Source organism: Camellia sinensis, chromosome 5 (assembly GCF_055761805.1).
Source record: "Camellia sinensis isolate YWXY chromosome 5, ASM5576180v1, whole genome shotgun sequence".
NCBI classification, from domain to species: Eukaryota; Viridiplantae; Streptophyta; class Magnoliopsida; order Ericales; family Theaceae; genus Camellia; species Camellia sinensis.
In genome coordinates, this window is record NC_138965.1 from 45,982,629 (window position 1) to 46,003,559 (window position 20,931).

At 34.7% G+C, this 20,931-nt stretch overlaps 2 protein-coding genes across 3 annotated transcripts; one reads left to right on the forward strand and one right to left on the reverse strand.

The window, feature by feature from the left end:
- The first annotated feature begins 1,637 nt into the window (after positions 1 to 1,637).
- Positions 1,638 to 14,076, forward strand: LOC114258260 (MAC/Perforin domain-containing protein). 2 transcript variants are annotated; one of them, XM_082868768.1, is made up of 7 exons: positions 1,638 to 2,795; positions 3,776 to 4,014; positions 7,936 to 8,137; positions 10,823 to 10,891; positions 11,003 to 11,189; positions 11,546 to 11,712; positions 12,829 to 14,076. In XM_082868768.1, exons 1-7 carry the CDS (start codon positions 2,541 to 2,543, stop codon positions 13,516 to 13,518), a joined length of 1,809 nt encoding a protein of 602 aa, XP_082724894.1. In that variant the 5' UTR covers positions 1,638 to 2,540; the 3' UTR covers positions 13,519 to 14,076. The 2 variants fall into 2 exon arrangements, with proteins under 2 accessions (XP_082724894.1, XP_082724895.1); XM_082868769.1 differs by having other exon boundaries at positions 1,899 to 2,795; positions 12,316 to 14,076.
- Positions 14,077 to 14,970: 894 nt separating this feature from the next.
- On the reverse strand, positions 14,971 to 18,135 carry LOC114258261 (uncharacterized). The gene is made up of 3 exons (XM_028198168.2): positions 17,069 to 18,135; positions 15,426 to 15,846; positions 14,971 to 15,321 (listed from the first exon to the last, which is right to left on the reverse strand). The coding sequence occupies exons 2-3, from the start codon at positions 15,717 to 15,719 to the stop codon at positions 15,178 to 15,180; spliced, it is 438 nt and encodes a 145-aa protein (XP_028053969.1). The 5' UTR covers positions 15,720 to 15,846; positions 17,069 to 18,135; the 3' UTR covers positions 14,971 to 15,177.
- Between the last annotated feature and the right edge of the window lie 2,796 nt (positions 18,136 to 20,931).

A 20,931-nucleotide genomic window follows, 5' to 3' on the forward strand; every position in this document is an offset into this window, starting at 1 on the left:
GGCCTGACCCCGTTGCCATTCTTAATGGTGGAGAGGTTGTGGTGATTTTGATTTGTTTTTTGAGAGAGATTAGAGGGAAAATAAAGAAAGAGAGAGATATGACAAATAAGGATAAAATTGATATTTTAAAAAATTAATTTTTATATTATATTTTTTTTTATTAATTGACTTAATGATTGACTAACGAAAAGATTAAGGCCTTGTTTGAAAATATAATATTTTAATAATTTTTTTAACTTTTTATAAAAAGATGTGTAGAAAAATTAAAAAAATTTATATGACAATTTATAATAATTTTTTTGATTAAAACTTAATGTTGTCAAACAAGAATTAAATTATAGTGAAATATTTAGATTTTAAGAAGAGAGATGTAATTTTTAGAAGAAAAATGGTTGAGACATGGTGCTCTAATAGCACCACTAAAGATGTGGTGGTGGGCCTCGCCCACTCCCTATGCCCTTTTTTTTTTTTTTTGACATTTCAATACATTAGTGCTATTAGTGGTCTTTTTTTTTAGTGATATGAATCATTGTTATTTTTAGAATATAAAAGAGTACTTGTATGATGTCAGTATAATTTACCCATAAAATAAAAATGAGAAATTATTTAATGTTGTCGAAAATATCACTTGTCTTTATTTTTGAACTAATCATAGGTTTTGTATGTTTGTATATATTTTGGTTTTTTTGTATATTTATGTATATATCTTAGTTTTTTATATATTTATGTCTTGGATTTTGGATTTTATATATGTATATGTGTATGTAGCAATTTTATATGTTTTTTCAATTTTGTTTGATGAATTACGAAATAACTTATTTTGTATTTTTTTTCCTCATTCTATAGGTTTTGTATGTTTGTATGGACAAATTTATTATTGTTGCAAATTTATATTAATAAAATATCAGCAATTAATATTTTTTGTTTTAAAAATTAATTAAGTTAGTTTGAATGATTAGCTAAAATAAAGAGTGTAGTCGGAGAACACAATAATTAAAGTAATTAAGTAAAATAAAGAGTGTACTTTTTTCGTACTTGAACTAGTGAAAAGTAAGGAGTGTGGTTGGAGTTGCTCTTATATGCCTTTTTATGTTTCCCTATCACTAAGAGCATCTCCAACGGTGAACCAAACTTGGCATCAGATTTAAATTTTGGTGAAAATGTCACTTTTTGGAGCTCCAATGGTTTCAGCAAATTGATATCAAAATGAAAATTCATTAAAAAATTTATCAAAGTGAGAACAGGGTACAGATTTCACTGCTTTACTGTGCGTAACCGTTGGAGGAGACCAACCGGTCGACCGGTTCTCTTTCAAATAGGTAAGTTCAAACCGGTCAAAAAAGTTCAAACAGGTATAAAAAAAAAAAAATTGCCTTATCGATCGATGCTGTCCTTTTGATGCATGGTTGGAGGAAGAAATATCAGATTAAGAAAATTAATCTTTTTTTATTCAAATTTAATAAAAAATTTAATTCACCATTAGAAATGATCTAATACAATTCATCATTTACTTACTTTTTTTACTAATCACAATACCATAAAATAATATATATCTATATTTGGACATTACGGAATAATTGCCCAATAAAAATAACATAAATTTTGAGTAAAAGATCCCGGTTTATATGCACGTCTCTATTGGCGACGGTGGAGTAGTCCACTGCTGTCAAATTGTCAAAAGATATCATACAAGTATTTTATTGTACTTTTTCAAAATCTGGGGTCAAAAATCAAAAAGTATTTCACCGAAGAATAATATTTTAGAACACTAAATTGAAACCTCTAAATTATTATTAATGATGTGATATGGTAGTCCCATTAAAATAGTGGGATGTTTTAGCTTGAGTTTGTTTGTTTAATTTTTTTTTTTTAAAACTCGTAAAGAGTTGTTAGTGTTTCAAAAATTAAGTGGGATGAATCGCCACTCCTTCACCGAAACCAGCCGAACTTCAGCACCCTTTCCAGTAGAGCATTCTAGGGTTTCACCCTCTCTCTCTCTCACACAACTTTCTCTCTCTAGAATGCTTTAGATCTTGACCGATTTCCTCTCTCGACCTCTGCACAAATCTGGGTTGACCAGCTTTCACTCTTCGAAGAATCGCATGCAGAGCTAGGTTTTGAGCTCATTGAGCTGAAATATTATCCATTTGGAGAAGTTTCGCACCACACTTTCTGATAATTTCGAGGAAATCGCTCTTTTTTTTTTTTTTTTTTTTTCAGATTTAGCTGTGATTTTTTTTTTTTTTTTTTTTTTGGGTTGTTCAGAAAGCAGTAGTCTCGGTTTCAGATGCTGAGAAAAATGGTTTTCAGCTCACAGAAGTGAAATCCTGTCGTCTTTGTCTCAACTTGTATGGAAAATTTGAAGTAAAGAGCTAAGTTTTGACCTGAATTTACATGAATTTCTGTGTAATTTTTAGGTTGATTTGCATGAAGGGTCAAGGATTTAGAAATAGATTCAAGCCTCAATGCATATTACATGTTTGAACTTGGTGCGAATTCAGCATAATTACATGGTATTAAGGCGAGTGATGATCTGAGTAATGGCGCTTAAGGTTCCAGCTCGTGAAGCTGCTAACATTGCGATTCAATCGATTGGATGTGGATATGATATTTCGGTAGATCTGAGGCTCAAGTACTGCAAAGGGAATTTTGGTCGCTTGATTGAAATTGGTGAGGATCAGGGTAGAGAGATTGTTCTTCCTGGCGGAATTCCGATCCCAAATGTGTCAAAATCTATAAAATGTGATAAAGGAGAAAGAACCAGGTTTCGGTCTGATGTTCTTTCTTTCCAACAGGTATATCATTGTTTCGAGCCTCTTTATGGAAAGTTTGTTTTTAATTTTTGTTGATTAATGATCACTTTGTTGCTTATTTAGGAAATTTTTTGCTTAGTAATTGATGTTTTGTGTTTATTTATTTTTCATATTTGCATGGGTTTGCCATGGCTTGTAAGTACAACTCCAATCATACTCTTTCATTTTTCACTAGCTAAAATATAAAAAAAGTTATATTCTTTATTTTGTCTAATTCTTTTTTTTTTATTTATGTACTCTACGCTACTATTTATTTTACCTATCTATGCTTACATACATATACTTCCAAGGATCTTCAAATGTAGCTAGCCCTAAAGAATTTTGTTAAAGTAGCTATGGTAATAGCTAAAGTGACTAAAATATGATGATGCTAGCTATCATAGCTAACAAGCCGTGTTTAAAGAGTCCCTTGGAGATGTTCAAAGGGCTGGGAATTTGAATTTTGTATTCAAATGAGGCGTTGGCAGGACTTCAAAATTTATAGAATATTTTGTAAATTTCATGGAATTCATATTCAGATGGGATGAATAAATTCCAACGGGTTTAAATTCAGAGCGAAAAATTTTGGCTGCCAATTTGGAATACTTTGCCAAATTCTGAAGTTAAGCGGTGTATTCTTTGCATGCCCACACTTGTTGAAGAATACATGCCTATGCTTGTTTATCTTTATGTGGTTTTTATGTTTACAAAATACTCAAGTGTATGTCTTCTGTTGCATATTGTATTATTGTTAACAATGGAAGAACTGAGGACTCATTTTTTTGTCAGTGTCTCTTTTCTGAGTCATAAATTACGCAATGATCTGCTTTATTTATTTTTATGAAATTGGTACATATCTCCTACGCCTATTTTTTAATGTGGTATTGATCCTTTATTCACATGAGCAAATGCATGGATACACATATATTGTAGTTTCATCTCTGATTTTGGGTGTCTTGACATTTCCATTTTCGTCCCTCCAGATGTCAGAGCAATTCAACCAAGAAGTATCTTTGACTGGGAAAATTCCTTCAGGCCTTTTCAATTCTATGTTTGAATTTTCGGGTTGTTGGCAGAAAGATGCAGCCAACACTAAAACCCTTGCATTTGATGGGGCATTCATCACTCTCTACACAGTTGCACTAGAAAAAACTCAGATGGTACTGTGTGATCATGTGAAGAATTCCGTCCCGTCATCATGGGAACCTGCTGCATTGGCTAGGTGAAATTTAAAGTGTTTGAGTATTTCTTTGTGCTTCCTCTTTTTGTTGTTTTTCCCCATTTTTTTGAAAGGTAGGTAGATTTTATTTATTCATTTGCTACTATGGTTGTGTTTGGTTCATGGATTTGGAAAGAAAAAGGGAAAAGGTGTGTGAAACGTAGGTGAAATGTAGTTATATTTCATCTACCTTTTCCTTTCTAAATCCCGTCCCAAATCCATGAACTAAACACAGAGCTGCCTATTGTGTTGAAATTTTGACCATGGTTTTTTTTGAATGAGTACCTGGCCTCAATGAGGCAGTTCTTCTATATATTATCTCTTGTTGTTGTTCTTTGGTCTGTTCATGTCTTCTATATCCATTTTATGTCATTTTAAAGTTTGACATTGAATGGTTAACATTTGATCCCCCCGCCCCCCACAATGGAAATTTTGAAATAAAAACTAGATGGATATTTTTTCGTAGTTAGTCTCTAGCTTTGGTACATGGACTTTAATACTACTCCAATGTACTTGTGTCCATTGGATATGAGTATGGTAGGGGTGTGAGATTTGTGTCCAATTCCTATACTCTAATTAAACACTTGGATTGTCCATTTTGTTTACAATGTTTGAAGAAGAAGAAGCTATCATTTGATAGTACAGAAAAAGTTTTAGCCTGTCATGTGAATATAGAGATAAGAATTTTCCTTTTTTTCTCCTAAATCCCATTTAATTTGAAGTACAATCTAGATAATAACATTTATTTTAGAATATTATTGATAAAAAAAACCATTTATTTTAGAATATTATACAATATAGTATATATTTAAGTGTTCAAGACATCTCCATGCACCCATACACAACTTTTGGATACATATCCATATAGCTTAAGAATTAGTGTTTAGGAAGATCCAATGCCTAGACAAACACCCTCACCCAATCCATGTAACATAGGTCTCTACGATAGGCTTTCTACATACAAGTGTATCAATTTGCAAGAGTAGTTATGGGAAATCCCGGGGAATTTGTGATTTTGACTTATCAAATTGCACCTGTGAGTATACTTCACAAATAATTGATAGGCGATGGTGTTAAAAAAAATTATTTGTGGTGTTTTAGTTTGCGTATTGGAAGCTAACCACTGAATAGTTTTATTTTGGAAGTTATTCTGGATGCTTAATTTCAGTTACTTGTGAACTTGTTCCAAGTTAGTTTGACATTTTGTTTGGTATTCCAAGCTACTTGAGTTTGATTTGTGTTACTCTTTAAAAGCTCGTTCAAGATTGACTCGTTATGGAATCAAATCAAACTTGATCACATTTTGAACTTTATTAATTTTCTAAGTTTGGTTTGATAAACTTATATGCACTTTAGAACTGTATAAAAAAACCAAGATACTCAAGTTTGACTTTGAAGATCTTTTCAAGTAATAGACTCAAAAGTAAACAAACCAAGATTGAACACATTTTTTATGCTCGTTAAATTTCAAACCAAGCTTGAGCAACCAACTACTAGGTTTGTTTGCATCTCTAGATGTGAGTTTTCTAATGAGATAAGGAACAATGGTATTAAAATAGGAGAAGCTTTTTTCATGGGAAATTGCAACTAAGGTTAATTTTTGAATATTATGTGTAGTTGGGTAATGGACAGGGTGCATGCATCTTTTGATTCTTTTTTTGGTGATGTGGACCCCTATGTTACATGGACCCAGGTATGAGTGTTGGGTACGGGTGCATATTTAGGGGTCAGACCCATCAAATCTTAAATTCAAGGGTACATGGACTAGGCAAAAAAAAAGGTTATACTTCTATATTTTTAATTTATTATGTGAGATAAAAGGTATTTTATAGCAATTATACAAATAATATATGCCTATAAGATGGTCTTAAATACAAAAATATATAAGATGTGTCTAATGGAAAGTATCAAGCACATATCCCACACCTTTGTCCAAGTGTTGACACGGGTATTTGATTTATTTTAAAGAGCCCATGAAAGATAGGTGGACTCTATTTTGATTTGAATGGGCCGGATCACCCAAGATACTTTCAGGTGTCTCGGTGATACAAACAAAGCGAAGATGAATTCCAATCAAATCTCCCATCACTTCAAGCCAATCCCTACCAAAAGAGGAAATAGAATCGAAGAATCTACCTTAGTTTGTTGATTCCCCCAACAATCAAGCTGTAGTTCCTTCTACCAAGTGGCTGAGAGCTAGAGCAACTTGGCCTTTGATGTAGAGGTCGATTGTAATTTTTGTTTATTTTTAGGTGGTGCCCCTTCAGCATGTGTTGTGAATACCATACTGTATGTGGTTGTACCAGCCAGTACTTACCGTACAGGAGGAAAACAGTAGAAAGAGTTATAGTAATGTACTGGCTAATTTTTCATACTGTACCGCATGTACTGGTTATGCCGGAAAATTTCGGACCATACTGGTGCATACTGAGACAATTATTTACTTCAGAATATTTGTAAATATAATTTTGAAACAGTCCAAAACAAATCAGTACTGGTATATAACATACCAATGACATAAATTGTATGCTGTCCAGTACAGTATAACAACATTGCTCAACACCTTTTTTTTTCCCCCAACGTAAGTTGCTTTGCTTATAAAAAAATCATTATTCTCATTTCATTTCTTTTTTGTATCATTGTTTTTTTGTTTTGATTGACAAAGTAAAAATTTCATTAAAAACATAAAATTAAAGGTACAAGGATAATAATGCATTGAGAGAGATTCAGAGAGTGCAAACTCCCTACTATGGTAACTCGCATCCTTTAAAAAAAAAAAAAAAACAATAGTTAAGTAGATCTTAACTACAATCTAAAATACTTAAACCCCAAACCAAACAGTCCCCCCGCAACCCAAAGCTGCCACCCACGCCAATAAAAATAATTACAGCAACCAAGGATGTCTCTCACGCTTCCCAATCCCTCAGCTCCACCATGCGCATCCCAATCCGCCACACACCCTGCTTCACCCTGCTCCATCACATCTCAGAGCTTTCGCCTCTAGCCTTGCTGGTTCCCCTCCGCTGGAAACGCTGACTTCCTCTTTGCCAAACAATCCCAACCAACACCCAAAAACCCAAAAAACTCCGCTCATCCCATCCACCGTCCACCATTCACCCACCCAACCATCCCACTCCCACACAAAATCCCAACCAACACCCAAACTGAGACCACCTCTCAAACACCCATCTGCTGAACACCCAAAGAGCACCCATCCAACATCCGAACACCCAACCGGCCAACACCCGCCTCTGAAACCAATTCTCCCCTTCCTCCATTACCGCTCCATTATTGTTGAAACATCGCAAAGAAGCGCCCATTTTCGAGCACCAAACACTGCCGAGTGGAGACTCAACATGATTTGAGACCACTGGAAGTGATAGATTTGAAACCACTCATGGAACACCCAACACCGAAAACCCCAATGAAATGCTCAAGAACGAATGCCCAACAGCAAAACTAAAGATGGAAACACAACCTAAGCAGCCAAAAAAAAAAAAAAAAAAAAAACACTATCATGAGGAGAGGGTGGGAAAACTCTGGGGGTTCAAGTTTTTAAAGAGAAAAAAATGCAGACACACAGAGGAAGCGAGGCCAGCCGACCGCCATGGCCAAAGGGGGGGGCTGGCCAGTCAGCAGTGAGGCTTGGGGTGGAGGTTTTGTAGAGAGAGAGAGAGGTTTTTTTAGAGAGAGAGAGAAGGAATAAGATCCTTAACTGTACTTTTTCCACAATTCTGTATCATTGCTTTGATTACAAAGGTGTAACCTGATGGATTTTGGCTAGTGACAACCGAATAGTATTGTTAAAACTTGTCCATGATTGAGATGTTACTTCAATCTACTTGAGCTATAGTTGACCAAACTGGACTTGGTGTTCCTGTATTATAATTGTAATGATTTTTGATGCTTGTGTTTATAAACCAGGTTTATTGAAAAATTTGGCACCCACATTATTGTTGGTGTGAAAATGGGAGGGAAGGATGTAATATATGTGAAGCAACAGCATTCATCGGCTCTTCAACCTGCTGATGTGCAGAAAAGGTTAAAGGCTATGGCAGATAAGAGATTTTTGGATTCAAATGGACAATATGGCATGGATTCTGAACAGGCTTATCAGAATGACAAGGTTTGTTTTTAATTTCTCTGTACGAGCCTCCTTAAAAGATTAAATTTTGGTATTAAATTGAAAAGCAATTTAGTTTGATAGGAGGAAGATCTCCATTCTTTTAATTCATTTAGCGTATGCAGTGAGGTGCAGCTCACAACAAAGGAATGAGAAAAGCTTGATTTTTGTAGCTTGACTAAAGTAATCACTCTAGTACACGACGAAGTCTTGTTGTGGATTTAATTCTGGCAATGGATAAATTTGAGTTGCCTAAATTCTCACACATAAAATTAACCCAAAATGATCTGCCCCTAGGGAAGAAGGAGCACGAGAGAGAACAAGATAGGAAGAAATTATTTTATCAGATAGATGCTATAGATGCAATTTATTTAGTTGTAGATCTGGTTTTGGGACTGTTGCACAACCCAGATTATTGTTCATGGTCTACTAAATTGCATGTATTGTGGTTTGTCAAATATGTCAATACTTCTCTTAGCTTTTTTAATGTTTACTTAATGGAGTTCCCGGTGCACAAAAGATGTTATAGAAGAGGGGATATGTTCTAGCATTTATCTGATTGGGCATGAGTTCAGTATACTGACTCAGTTTGGGAGGCTACACATGTAGCTTCTACATGCATTTATGTGCACAAGGTACAGAACTTTTTGAATATTCTTTCCAAGATACTCGCATGGATTTATAGCTGGGGGTGTGAATTTAAGCTTGTGATGTGATGTTAAGCTCTGTAATATGTGCCCAATTCACCTAAAACTTTGTTAATGGATTACTTGTAACTTTTAAGGTGCCAATTTTGAATCTTTATTTTGGAAAAAAAATGAGAAGACTTTTTGAAGAGCCTTTTGACTCGATATCAGTGTAATTGTTTTGTCATTGCAAATTGGTCTGGTATAGATGAGTAAATTTATACTAAGGCCTTGTTTGTCATAACTTAAAAAAGTCAAAAATTCAAAAAGTCACCATCTTATTTAAGTCACATCATCTTATTTAAGTCATATCGCCTCTCTATTATATCACTTCAAACTCAACCCATATTTCATAAAAAGTCAAAAAGTGCAATTATTTTTAGATCATCCCAAACCACCCCTAAATTGGTGTTGCATGAACTTGTGGAAAGCTGAAGAGATGAGGAATTGTGTACTAATCCACTCTTTCTCTCTCTTTTGGGGGGAGGGGAGTTGTGTACTGTTGTATTTACTTTGCTTCTAGTCCAGTGAGTCATGGAAAATTAGTGGTTGAGGTTCTAGGTTCTTGTTAGAGGGTAGAGTGAGGACGAGCGTTATCTGTTTGGAAAGTAGCCTCATTATATCTTTGTTGATGCCTCCGGAAGAATGCTAAGCTATTTTAGAATGAAGCTAGGGTTGGCGAAATTGAAGCATTCATTGTTTTAGAATGAAGCTAGGATTGTGGGCACGTTTTTCCTTTAGATAGATTCTTTTTTTATTTTTATTTTGTATAAGTACTTGACTTCAGATTGCGTATTTGTCATTATTTTAATTCTCACATTTGATTTAGTCTTAATGTGGAGAATCATTAGTGATAATAATCTTGGTCATTGCAACTCTCTAAGGGTTGTGTGGAGTGGAGTCTCTGTTCTAGTCTTGAGCATGTTATACTGGACATTTCTTGAATTGATTTTGAGAGTTTGTTATGCTCAATTATATTGTCTTATATATATATATATATTATTTACCTTACGGATACTTAATAAGCTTCTTGGTCACAATAGTTAATTGTTGTTGGATGATAACAATTCTTAAGGACACTTCCTAATTTTATATCTATCTTGAAGGACTCGAAATTGGAGTTATTTGTTCGTTGATAGGTAAAAGCAATCTAGTAAACATGGCCAAAGGAACCCATTTACAATGTTTGTATACATGAAGGAATAACCATCCTATAATACTTTAGAAACAAAAACATTCCATATATACTAGTATTGCTAAAAAACCTATAAGCTAATAATATAAGTTGGTTTTGAGAGTTTGTTATACTCTGAAGGGTTTCCCTGTAATTTTAGCTATGAAGCATGGGTGCGGGTACGGGTACGGGTACGGGTACGGGTACACCGATACGGAAAATTCATAAAAAAGTAGGGTACGGGTATGGGTACGGCTAGGGTATGTCAATTTTTTTTTTAATTTCTATTTTTTAAATTTACAACTAAACATCCAACATACAAATCAAAGTATCAATATGAAAACTAAAGAGAGAACAACTTGTATAATTCTTTATTTTTCTTTTTTGATTGTCTAAAACAGGATGCAAAAGAAAGTAAAACCATGACTCATGGGTAAAGAGTGTTGGAAATAAATTACTTGATATTTTCAAAATTGAAAGAAGAATAATAAAGGTTGCAACAAATTCTAGCAGCTGTTAAAAAAAAAAAAAAAAAAAAAAGTTTCACCTCGTACTGGTGCCGTACTCACGATGTTCCCAAATGTATTTGCCATACTCGACATGTATTCGGTGTACCTGCATCCGGTAAGTACCCGGTACTCGTATGGAACCATTTTTGGAGTACCCGTGCGTCATAGAATTTTAGCTGGTTATCGAAGCTCCTTGTGTTGCTTTTAGTTGATATGTATAATTATTTGTGTTGCGGACTTTATTGAGCTGTTTGACGTGTACCATTTGCAATTTTTTGGACTTAATTTCTAGGGGTCTCATCAAATCATTTTATTTCAGTATGAAATCAGAGAGCAGCGCCTGAGGTTTGCGGATACTAGTCCATCGAGTTCTTACTCGCAAAAGGAGGTTTGCTCTTGCGAACACTGTTCTTCGTAGCTTATTTGGATTTCCCTACTCAAGGGATCAACATTTGATGTTACTTATAAGTTTGTGTTCTGTACATTATTCTCATTACAGGATATTGTGAGCATTTGCAAGAGGAGAGGTGGAAGTGATAGTCGAAATCTAACACACAATGAGTGGTTACATACTGTACACTACGAACCTGACATGATCTCAATGTCTTTTATACCGATTACCTCATTGTTGAATGGTGTCTCTGGGAGCGGGTTTTTGAGCCATGCCATAAATCTCTATTTACGCTGTGAGCAAACTCTGTTGTTCTCTGTCAATTTCTTGTGTATTGTTTTGCATAAATGCCTTATGTAAGGTCTTAATATTAAGGTTTCATTGTGTCAGAGAGACCTATTCTCTTTACCATGGTAAGAATTTTTATGCGAGCTTCCCTAAAAACCTGTGAGGAAGCCCTTTTGTAGCACCTTGGCTACTGGGGTGACACGGGTTTTAACTTTTGACAGAGTTAATACACTTCAAAATAGTAAGGCCTATACAATTCTTACTAACCTTTTCATTTCATTTCTTACTGGTATAAATTATGTCTAAGCAATTGAGGTAGCCTATTATCTCTGACATTTTTCATGTTTTGTTTTCTGCTTGCAGATAAACCACCAATTGAAGAACTCCATCAGTTTTTGGAATTCCAGTTGCCGAGGCAATGGGCACCAGTGTTCAGTGAACTTCCACTTGGTCCGCAAAGGAGGCAACGAAGTACAGCATCTTTACAGTTTAGCTTCATGGGTCCCAAGCTTTATGTGAACACCACGCCGGTAAAGCTTCCTCTCTTTTTAGATTATTTTTCTCCCTTCATTTTGTGTCCTCAATTTGGAAAAGGTGTTCCATGCTTGCATTTTTTCTACTCAATGGTTAGATTGCATGTGCTGAAGGATTCATACAATGTTTGTGGAACAACATCGCATGAACATTTATATTGGTCCATAAACTAATTATATAATTCTTGTTTATAATGCCTGAATGGAGATTGAGAAAGGGGGAGGGGGGGGGGGGGGGTGTGAGTGTGTTAGCCAACTATTTATATAACCAAATGACTATTCCATGAAACCTAAGAATAAATCAATCAAACAAATGTGTCAATCATGCATACTGATTGTCAACACTTGAGTATAGAGAGGCAACTACCCACTAATGAAAAAAATAAAAATAAAGAAAAAGAAAAAGAAAAAGAAATAAAAGGTGAACAGTGTGTGTTATTAATGTGTATGGTCTTTCTGGAGCAAACTTCACCATTGATGTTCATTACATAATTATATATTTCTACCGTCAAGATGTGATTAGAATTTGATTTCTGTACCTATAGAAGAAATAGGCAACTTAGTTAAGTACTCAATTCATATGTTAATTGTTTGTTTCAGGTTGCTATCTGTGTCATAACTACCTTGCTCTGGCAACCTAGTAAAAGTCTCATCACATGATATTACACATTTTTTTAGTGCTGTAGCTTATAACTTCTGTACAGCATGATATTTGTCTTATAGATTCTGTAACAAGTAGTATAATACACATGACACTCGTATGTGATTAGATCTGGAGACTGGTTAAGCATTCAGCCTGTGAATGCAAGAAAGTTGATCAGCTGAAGGCTAAGCATTCAGCCCTTTGTGTATGTGATTAGATCTATGGTCCAAGTACCACAGACAAAGGCCAACACGTCAACACATCCTCGTACTTTTCAAAAAATGTAGGACACATTAAAATTTTATATTTTTACAAATTTATTGTGTCATGTATGAAAAATTTATTTAAATACTATTTATCAAAAAATAAAATAAAATTGTAACATGATACTAATTACATTAAAACTATGTATATTTCATAACTTAAATATCAACATATCATTTGCTCGACTTTTATCAAATTCATGACAGGTGGATGTCGGTAAGAGGCCTGTGACTGGCCTCCGGCTGTATCTAGAAGGCAAAAGAAGCAATCGCTTAGCCATCCATTTGCAGCACCTCTCGACCCTACCAAAAATATTCAAACTTGCAGATGATCCAAATGGCAACTTCCGCCAGGAGTCCTACGATCGTAAATACTACGAGAAAGTTCAATGGAAGAACTTTTCCCACATCTGCACTGCACCAGTTGAGTCTGATGAGGATCTTTCCATAGTAACTGGAGCTCAAGTACAGGTTGGGGATTACGGCCTCAAAAAAATCCTTTTCTTGCGACTCCGCTTCTCAACTGTCTCGGGAGCCATGGTGGTAAAGCATCCAGAATGGGACGGTTCACCGGGCTTGGCCCGGAAGTCAGGACTTATATCAACGCTAATCAGTCATCGTTTCACCACAACATTTACGAAGCCGCCTCCACAGCCTGCTGACGTGAATATAAACTCTGCTGTTTACCCTGGTGGCCCTCCAGTTCCTACCCAAGCACCAAAACTCTTGAAGTTTGTTGACACAACGGAAATGGTGAGGGGCCCGCAAGAAACTCCCGGCTATTGGGTTGTTTCCGGGGCTAGGCTTGTCGTTGAGAAGGGAAGGATCTCACTCCGGGTTAAATACTCTTTGTTGACTGCAATATTACCCGATGAAGAAGCACCAGAGGAGCACTAACAAAGGAATTTTCATGCCTGCCATGAAACCGAAAGATTGAAGAGAGGGAGTTGCGTTGGGGAGAGGGAGCTAAATCGAATCAAAGAAGGCTTGTTTTGAAGCCCAAATCGCCTGTTGTGGTAAATATAGGACTGTACCAATGGTGATTGCGTAAAAGGTGGATGGTGGGTCGTATTATAATTTGATTTCTTGGTCCCCTTGTGTCTCTGGTGATGTAGTTTTGTTTTTTTGTTGGATTTTCTTCACATGTTTAGTCTTTTAGGTAGGGTATTAACACCCTCTTGGTCTTTGTATTTTCTCCTCTTTTTTTTTTTTTTTTTAATAGTATTTGGTACCTATGATGAACCATCAAAAATCATTCCCAGAAGGGGAGTCTTTGTGGAATTGTAACAGTAATTATAGGTGGGCTGAGAGGTTTGTTTTGAAGAAGGGATGTGCACATAAAAGTGACAACCCACTGGATTAGGAATTCCAATACCACGGTGTATTCCCAATTCTTCCTCTATTAAAAGCTAGCTAAACCAAAAGTTCTGTTCTTTTTAAAAGAACAACATTTCACATTGAGATATTTTTCACTTGTTTGGGTGTTTATAATGATCTATCATCTCATGCACCAAGAAGGTGATCACATTTAGGTAGGTATGTGTTGAAGAGGATGAATTGTTTTTTTTTTTTTTTTTTTTTGATTTGTAAGGAAGTTGGAGTTGGACTTGCCACAGGGAGTGATTCTAAATGGCCTATTCTGCTTCTTACATTCACCACAATTTTTATCTCATAAGAAAGCTGAACCTAACTCCATTCTCTTCAAAATAACCACCATTTTGATCTCCTCTCTCCATTTCCTCCATTGAAATCGTTTACTAACATATCACAACTACTTTCCCAATTCTCTCTATTTGAAAACAAGACTTGTTTGGTTCTCAATACAATTTTTGACATTTTTTTGGTTGTTGTGTTTGGATTTTGGATTTCTAGAGAATGAAAGAAAAGTGAAAAAAATTTAGCTTCTATTTCATTCAATTTTTTTTATCATTTCTTTTACCTCTACGAATTCCCCCAGTAGGAGTTCAAGCTCGCCCCAATCTCAGTAAGCAGGAGAGGAGAAGATTAGGAAGAGAGGAAAGTATTACTAATTCATGATTTAAACACAACCTGAAGAGGCCAAGATGGATAATATAAAGAAGAGTTGGCAAATATTGAAGACTAACTGAACTAACTATATGTAGAATAATTTCTTCATTCTCTCCTAAATTTTTGACACCAAGTTCATTTCACCTCATAATATTCTTACAAGTTCATGAAGTTCAATGTCAAGGGATGGACAATGCAAATCCATGAGAGCCTCACTACAAGACAAGTAAAATTTGCAGTGATTTTGCATTTGTACAGTTCACATTACTTATCCAATGCATTGCATATCTCATGGTATTCCCTCAGAAAGGACAAAAATGATGAACAATAATTATGATGATTACATATGCTTTTGTTTTCTTTTCACTTTTCTTTTGTTTTCATTTTTTTCAGTAAACCACTCAGTATCATGCTTGACATTCAATTCTCAGCAAAAATAGCTTAAACGTACAAGTAGAAAATCGAGTATGACATTGATGATAGCGCAATCCTTCTGTGAGAATACATACAATGCAGGAGTATCATAGGCTAAGGCAAAGTAATATTATGTTCATGGCAGGGCCAATAGACGCCTTCCCTCGGACAGGGGAGAGGGGCAGGTTGGGCTATGCAGGTAGGATAGTGTTGTCCTGGCATCAATACTGAAAAACTAGACGAATATGATGTCGACACCTGTCACAAAGATCACCCAATTAATTAAGATCATATACAAATCAGACATAGAAATCAAAGATTGATTTCTTTTGAATTGAAAGATGTGCGAGGTGGGGACTTACTGCTTGTGGATTTCTAAGTTTTTCCATTGGTCTTGTTTCCAGGGATCCGCTAGTCCCATCTTGATGAGGAGAAGAGAAAGGATTACTTGGCCTAAACAAATGTTCGAAAATGGCCATTATAAGAAACATTGATATTAGTATTGCCGTGGCAACGAATCCAAAAGAAATGGCATTCATGGACGTCCCAAAGTTCTGCCACGGAGCTTCTCTATCGACTCCTGTTTGAGATGGGCTAGGGTCTGAACTTGTATAGATGTTCCATGTTTTTGACCTTTCGGAACCAAACTCATCCATAACTTTTATCTGCTTCAAATCTTTATAGAGCTCAAGACTAACCGAGGAGGATGATTAAATCAACAATAGGGGCAAATGGGCACTTTCACAAAAATGTCTCCGCAGATTTAGTTTCCACATAGTATCCCTGTGGGGAAAACAATAAGTGAAGCAATCAAGATTCCGCGACATTTAAATTACATGTCGAAAAATTCATCATAGCACAATGGAAGTGCCTTAAAATCAAGAAAGGAGAACAATGTGAAAGCATTCTAATTTCCGGTTCTCTATAAAAATTCCCAGTTCATCATTTGCAATCATATCAAGAAATGCTGATACAATCTAGATGGCCTGGTTTTTTGAATCCTTAAAATGATCCAACAAAGCTACTTGTGATGCTATAAAAAACAAGATAAATGTTTTAGGAAACAATGACATCAAGATTTGAAATGATCAAATTCCTCCTATACGAATGGACAATGCAAGAGTCTTCAAATGACTAGTTTTTCTGATCCATTTTGACATACTGAACCATAAACTTTCAATTCAAATCCAAATTATGTTTCTCAAGCTACATTTCCCATAATCTTCTTGGGTCACATCTTCTTTGACACAGATTTATATAAACCCCAAAGATCTAATGAGTTTGCAATAGAAAGTCTAAAACTTAAATTCATCGGTAAGCAACATGAAGCCGATCAAAATAAATAATGGGTAAGCAAATAGAAGGCACTTCAAATCCCACAAGGGGAAGAAATGAGAGCAGCTCAGTTTCCCCAAGTGGAAATATGTATAGTGGCCTTTTTAAAAAGAACGTGAAATTGAAATCAGCCGAGTTTTTTTTGCATTGCATTTAGGATAGAGTCACCATAAAAGAAACAGGATGAAGCAATCGTAACCACGACTGAAGCAAATCGAATCATTTTAATGTTTTGGAAAGAATCAAATGAAATGAGATTGAAACTAAATTCAGATGAATTCTTTTTGAGTTTGTCCCAATAGTGTAAAAATGACTAAAAAAGAAATAAAATAAAAATGGATTATTTTCCAAATGGTAGAGGCTAAAAATGATCAAATTGGTGACAACATTGTTCAATGAACTGATCTGCTAACTGGATTGTATTGATTCTTCAATGATTGATAAGTTTAAAATGCACCATAATGTTAGGATGGATGATTCATAATCCTCAATGTTTTGATAGCCGGAGCTAAAACGGTCTGCAAGGAAGAATGCAATTAACACAAGACAGTTGACACTTAACCTCATTACGATGTTCAAAGACACACAATAAGTGCTCAATCTACTACTTGTATATGTTTTTCATATCAGAGCATTGGTTAATTATGAGAAAAGAAGTTACCAAACAAACCTGTTTCTTAAGAGCACTTCAAGACCTTTGGCTTTCACCCTGAGATGTTCTATAAGCTCTGTCTGTCTTGTAAGAACAAGACATCACATTACACAAAGCATAATGCAACCCAACCCTGCTAGCTTTATACCCAATACAAAATGTAAGGACAAAGTTATATGATAATCCCATACAACTTTTATTTTTTATTTTGTTTATATATTTTTCGTAAAAAAATATTAAAGTTTTGATGTTCACAATCTTGATGCCTAACTTAATGAATACTATACCTTGTCTGGAGAAGCAAACTTAAAGAAATTATAAAGTATGGGCCTTCTTGTCTGCAGAGCCAAAAACAAGAGTGGCCTATTGGTGCTTTCAAAAGCATTCACTTCTAAAATACTACTAAGGTCCTATCCTACCCGTTAACCCACAACCCGTTTTGGCTCTTACCGTGGCTAAAAAGGCATATTAGTATTACAATCAATAATGGTATATGTATTAGCTACAAAACTAATTTGCCCACAAGAATGTTCATTGATCATAATATCAGTGCTTATAAAAGCATTCACTTTTACAAAACTACTGGGGTCCTAGCCTACCCGTTAACTGACATGACCCATTTTGGCTCTTACCGGGCCTAAGAGAAGCTTATGACAATCAATAATAGTCAATGTGTAAGCTGCAAAACTAATTTTCCCACAAGAATGTTAATTGATCATAAAAGAGGTAATACATAGGAATTAATGCAAACAGATTGAGGTCATTAGGGTTGGTAGGTTCATTGCTAGGAACCCATTTAGCATCAATGCCCTATTCAACAACTCCCAACAAAACCATTTGGATTCATCATTGGAAAGGTGGCAGTATGTGCCACATAAACTCCCACTACCTGGAAAAGAAAAATAAAAGAAAAGAAAAGAAAAGAAAGCTGCCATATAACTATAAAAAAAACCAAAGGCTGCTACAAGTGAGTAATCTATATATAGGCATTATATTTCTATATTGATACAAAATTGATTAGGTGTATGATCAACTGCATACAAAATACAAAAGAACTAAAGAGAAAATCAGAACAAAAAAGAGAGAGAATCAATGTTGGATATCTTACAGCTATGCATTACCAGAAGAGCCATGATTCGAGCGAAGAAAGAAATGGGTCTCTAGCCAAGAAAAAAGCAAAGAAAAAAGAGAGAGGAAGAGATAGAAAAAGGAGGTGATTTAGACCACAACCACACTTATTCCTCAAATTTGCCTTGAAAAGGTCTGTTGAGAGGTACCCACACCCTTTTTTTTTTTTTAAGAACTTTTTTTTCTTCTCAGAAATATTAAATCAAATAGTTGGATTACTTGCCAAAATTCAATGTCTTAACATAAAAAACATACCATTCTAGCTGAGGCTAACCACAGAGCCAAGAAGCTTTGAAAATTCTAGAGCAGAAATAAAAGCAATAATTGATATTTATTTCATAATCAAAGATCATGAGAGAGAGAGAGAGATAGAGAGTGAGAGAAGGGAAGCTTTTTCTTTCCCTCCAATGCTTTGAGGATTTTTGTCAACAAAACAATCACCATGTCTGAGAAAGATGTGAAAGCCTATCTAAACCTATTCCAAACAAATCATTTCATCTCATAAAGACCCCATATGCATATTATGCAAATATAAGAAATTCAACAAAAAAAAGAAAAGAAAAGAAAAGAGACAAATACCCAACAAACAAAGTTTTTGATACATAAAGCATTAGCCAATACATCAAAGTTTTAAACTATTTTCTACCCAAAACAGTAAAAAAAAGAGAAAAAAATTTGAAAACCATGGGATTCAATCTTCAACCTTCATGGTTTCTTATTGTTCTCACCTTTTGCTTTTTTTCTGCTTTGTGTTGTTTGTTTTTTGTTAAATTTTTTGAATAAAATTTTTACATTCTTGAATAAAGTCACCAAAATACATACAACCATTTGATTGCTTCATGCAATTGGTGTCACCTCAAGAAAAGATTATAAATATTTTGTCTCTAAATAAGACATTTTCTTAAAGAAAAGGGCCCCATGACAAAGTAAGGACACTAAAGCCAGTGTTGAAAAAAATATGTTTAATCATATTTTCTTTTCCTTTCCTTTCTTTACCTTGATGAGCACAATTCTCTCCCAACTGAAGCAACCTTTCACTTTCCCAACATTTTAGCCAAGAAATTTAACCCACACTAATCAAGTGCAAACTGACCAGCAATTCATTCTTGCACCGCAAGATTTCAGAGTAACATGTTGAATTTAGTGTAATGTGTGACACAAATTGGAAGAAGCCAAGAGCAACTTTAGTTGTGCTATTTATCATACTATTGCTAAAATTTAGCATGATCAACACAAAAAACACACTCCAGCAATCTGCGCCGGCCTTGACTCGTTTGAGGTCCTAAGCGAATTTTCAAGATGGGGACCTCTATATATAATTATAAGAAATAAAAAAAAACTCTATAAGTTAGACATAATTACACTGATCTCTAGTTACTAAAGTTAAATCAAACTGAACTAATGCAAATAATATCTAAACGCCAAAATAATGAAAGACATTTATATCGCTAATGAATAACTGATGGAAATGAGATTTTGTGTTATGTAAATAAAAATATTATGAGAGTACAGTGTGATTATATCAAATTGTGCGACTTCGTGTATTGTTTTCTAAGCCTAAGGGAGGTTTGTGTAATTTATCCATTTTTTATGAAATTATATACTAAAATCTAATTTAAAATAAAATAAAACACCAAATAAAATGTAGCACTTTGTACTTTCTGTTATAATGAAATTATATTTGACACTTGGATTATCTCAATTGAGAATATTTGAGCCTTAGTTGAGGTGTTATCATAGTGGTTGGGTGAGATTGAATCAAAAACTCTAAATTCGAATAGTTGTTATTGAGTAGTCTTTAGTCTTTTATCATTTTCTCTTTCCACACTGTGAATCTTGATGTGAGGCTAAAACCATTGGAAAGTTTACTTCCGGGGCTTCAATTTGGACACAAAGACGACCCTAAACGGAGTCTAGACGAGAGATTTATACCTGTTTGAAATTTGCCGAATCTGTGCTGTGAGCATAGTGCCCTCAAGCGCAACTTTAAATGCTCGAGCGTACTACATAGAATCAGGTCTTTAAAAGTCACTTTTTAGGTCAAATCTCTTCATTTTTCACTCATATTTCTCTCTCCTTCTGCCATTTTTGGTTTTTCAAGCTTTTAGGCTTGATTTCATCTATTTTTCTACATCTTTGATACCTAGTTCCATATACCAAAACGTAGAGCACAACGAGAACTTCCATTTAATCTCAACAGATTGTCATTTCATCGCCGATGATTTTTCCGACTTGTTTTCTTCTTGCTTCAAGAGGTAAGATCTATTTCTTAAAATCAATATGAATTCGGTAGTGTATTTGTGGTGTATTTTAAATATATAAATTCCATTGTTCTTGGATTGATTTTTTGAAAATTTGTTTTGTAAGTGAGGGTTTGTTCCAAATGGGATTGTTGAGTTATGGTTTAGCTACAAAAGTTTATTTTCCACTTATGAAAAATGCATATGAGTTTTTAAAAGTAAAAAGCCCTAATTTGGAGAAATCCTAAAATGTTGATCTTTTAGAGAAATTGTTGGATTATTAAATCAAAATATAAAGGAGGGGTTTTCAAATGTTTTCTTGACAAAGGTTGTGATTATGAAATTGAAGTTGATATATGTTGAAATGAGCTATTACTTGCATTGAAATGGATTTTCAAAGAGGAAATGGATTTTCAAAATGTTGAGATTGTAAAGAGGAAATAGAATGAATGTTGAGAAATGTGAATTTGAAATGATAATTAATGATGACAGTGGAGTTGAATATATATTTTC

Bases quoted from the DNA above. Each gene is read 5' to 3' on its own strand.
- LOC114258260 (XM_082868768.1), top strand. From the start codon at position 2,541: ATGGCGCTTAAGGTTCCAGCTCGTGAAGCTGCTAACATTGCGATTCAA. The intron at 2,796-3,775 runs GTATATCATTGT...TCGTCCCTCCAG, and splicing joins ATGTTCTTTCTTTCCAACAG to ATGTCAGAGCAATTCAACCA. The intron at 11,190-11,545 runs GTGAGCAAACTC...TTCTGCTTGCAG, and splicing joins CATAAATCTCTATTTACGCT to ATAAACCACCAATTGAAGAA.
- LOC114258261 (XM_028198168.2), bottom strand. From the start codon at position 15,719: ATGGATGAGTTTGGTTCCGAAAGGTCAAAAACATGGAACATCTATACA. The intron at 15,322-15,425 runs GTAAGTCCCCAC...TCTTTGTGACAG, and splicing joins AACTTAGAAATCCACAAGCA to GTGTCGACATCATATTCGTC.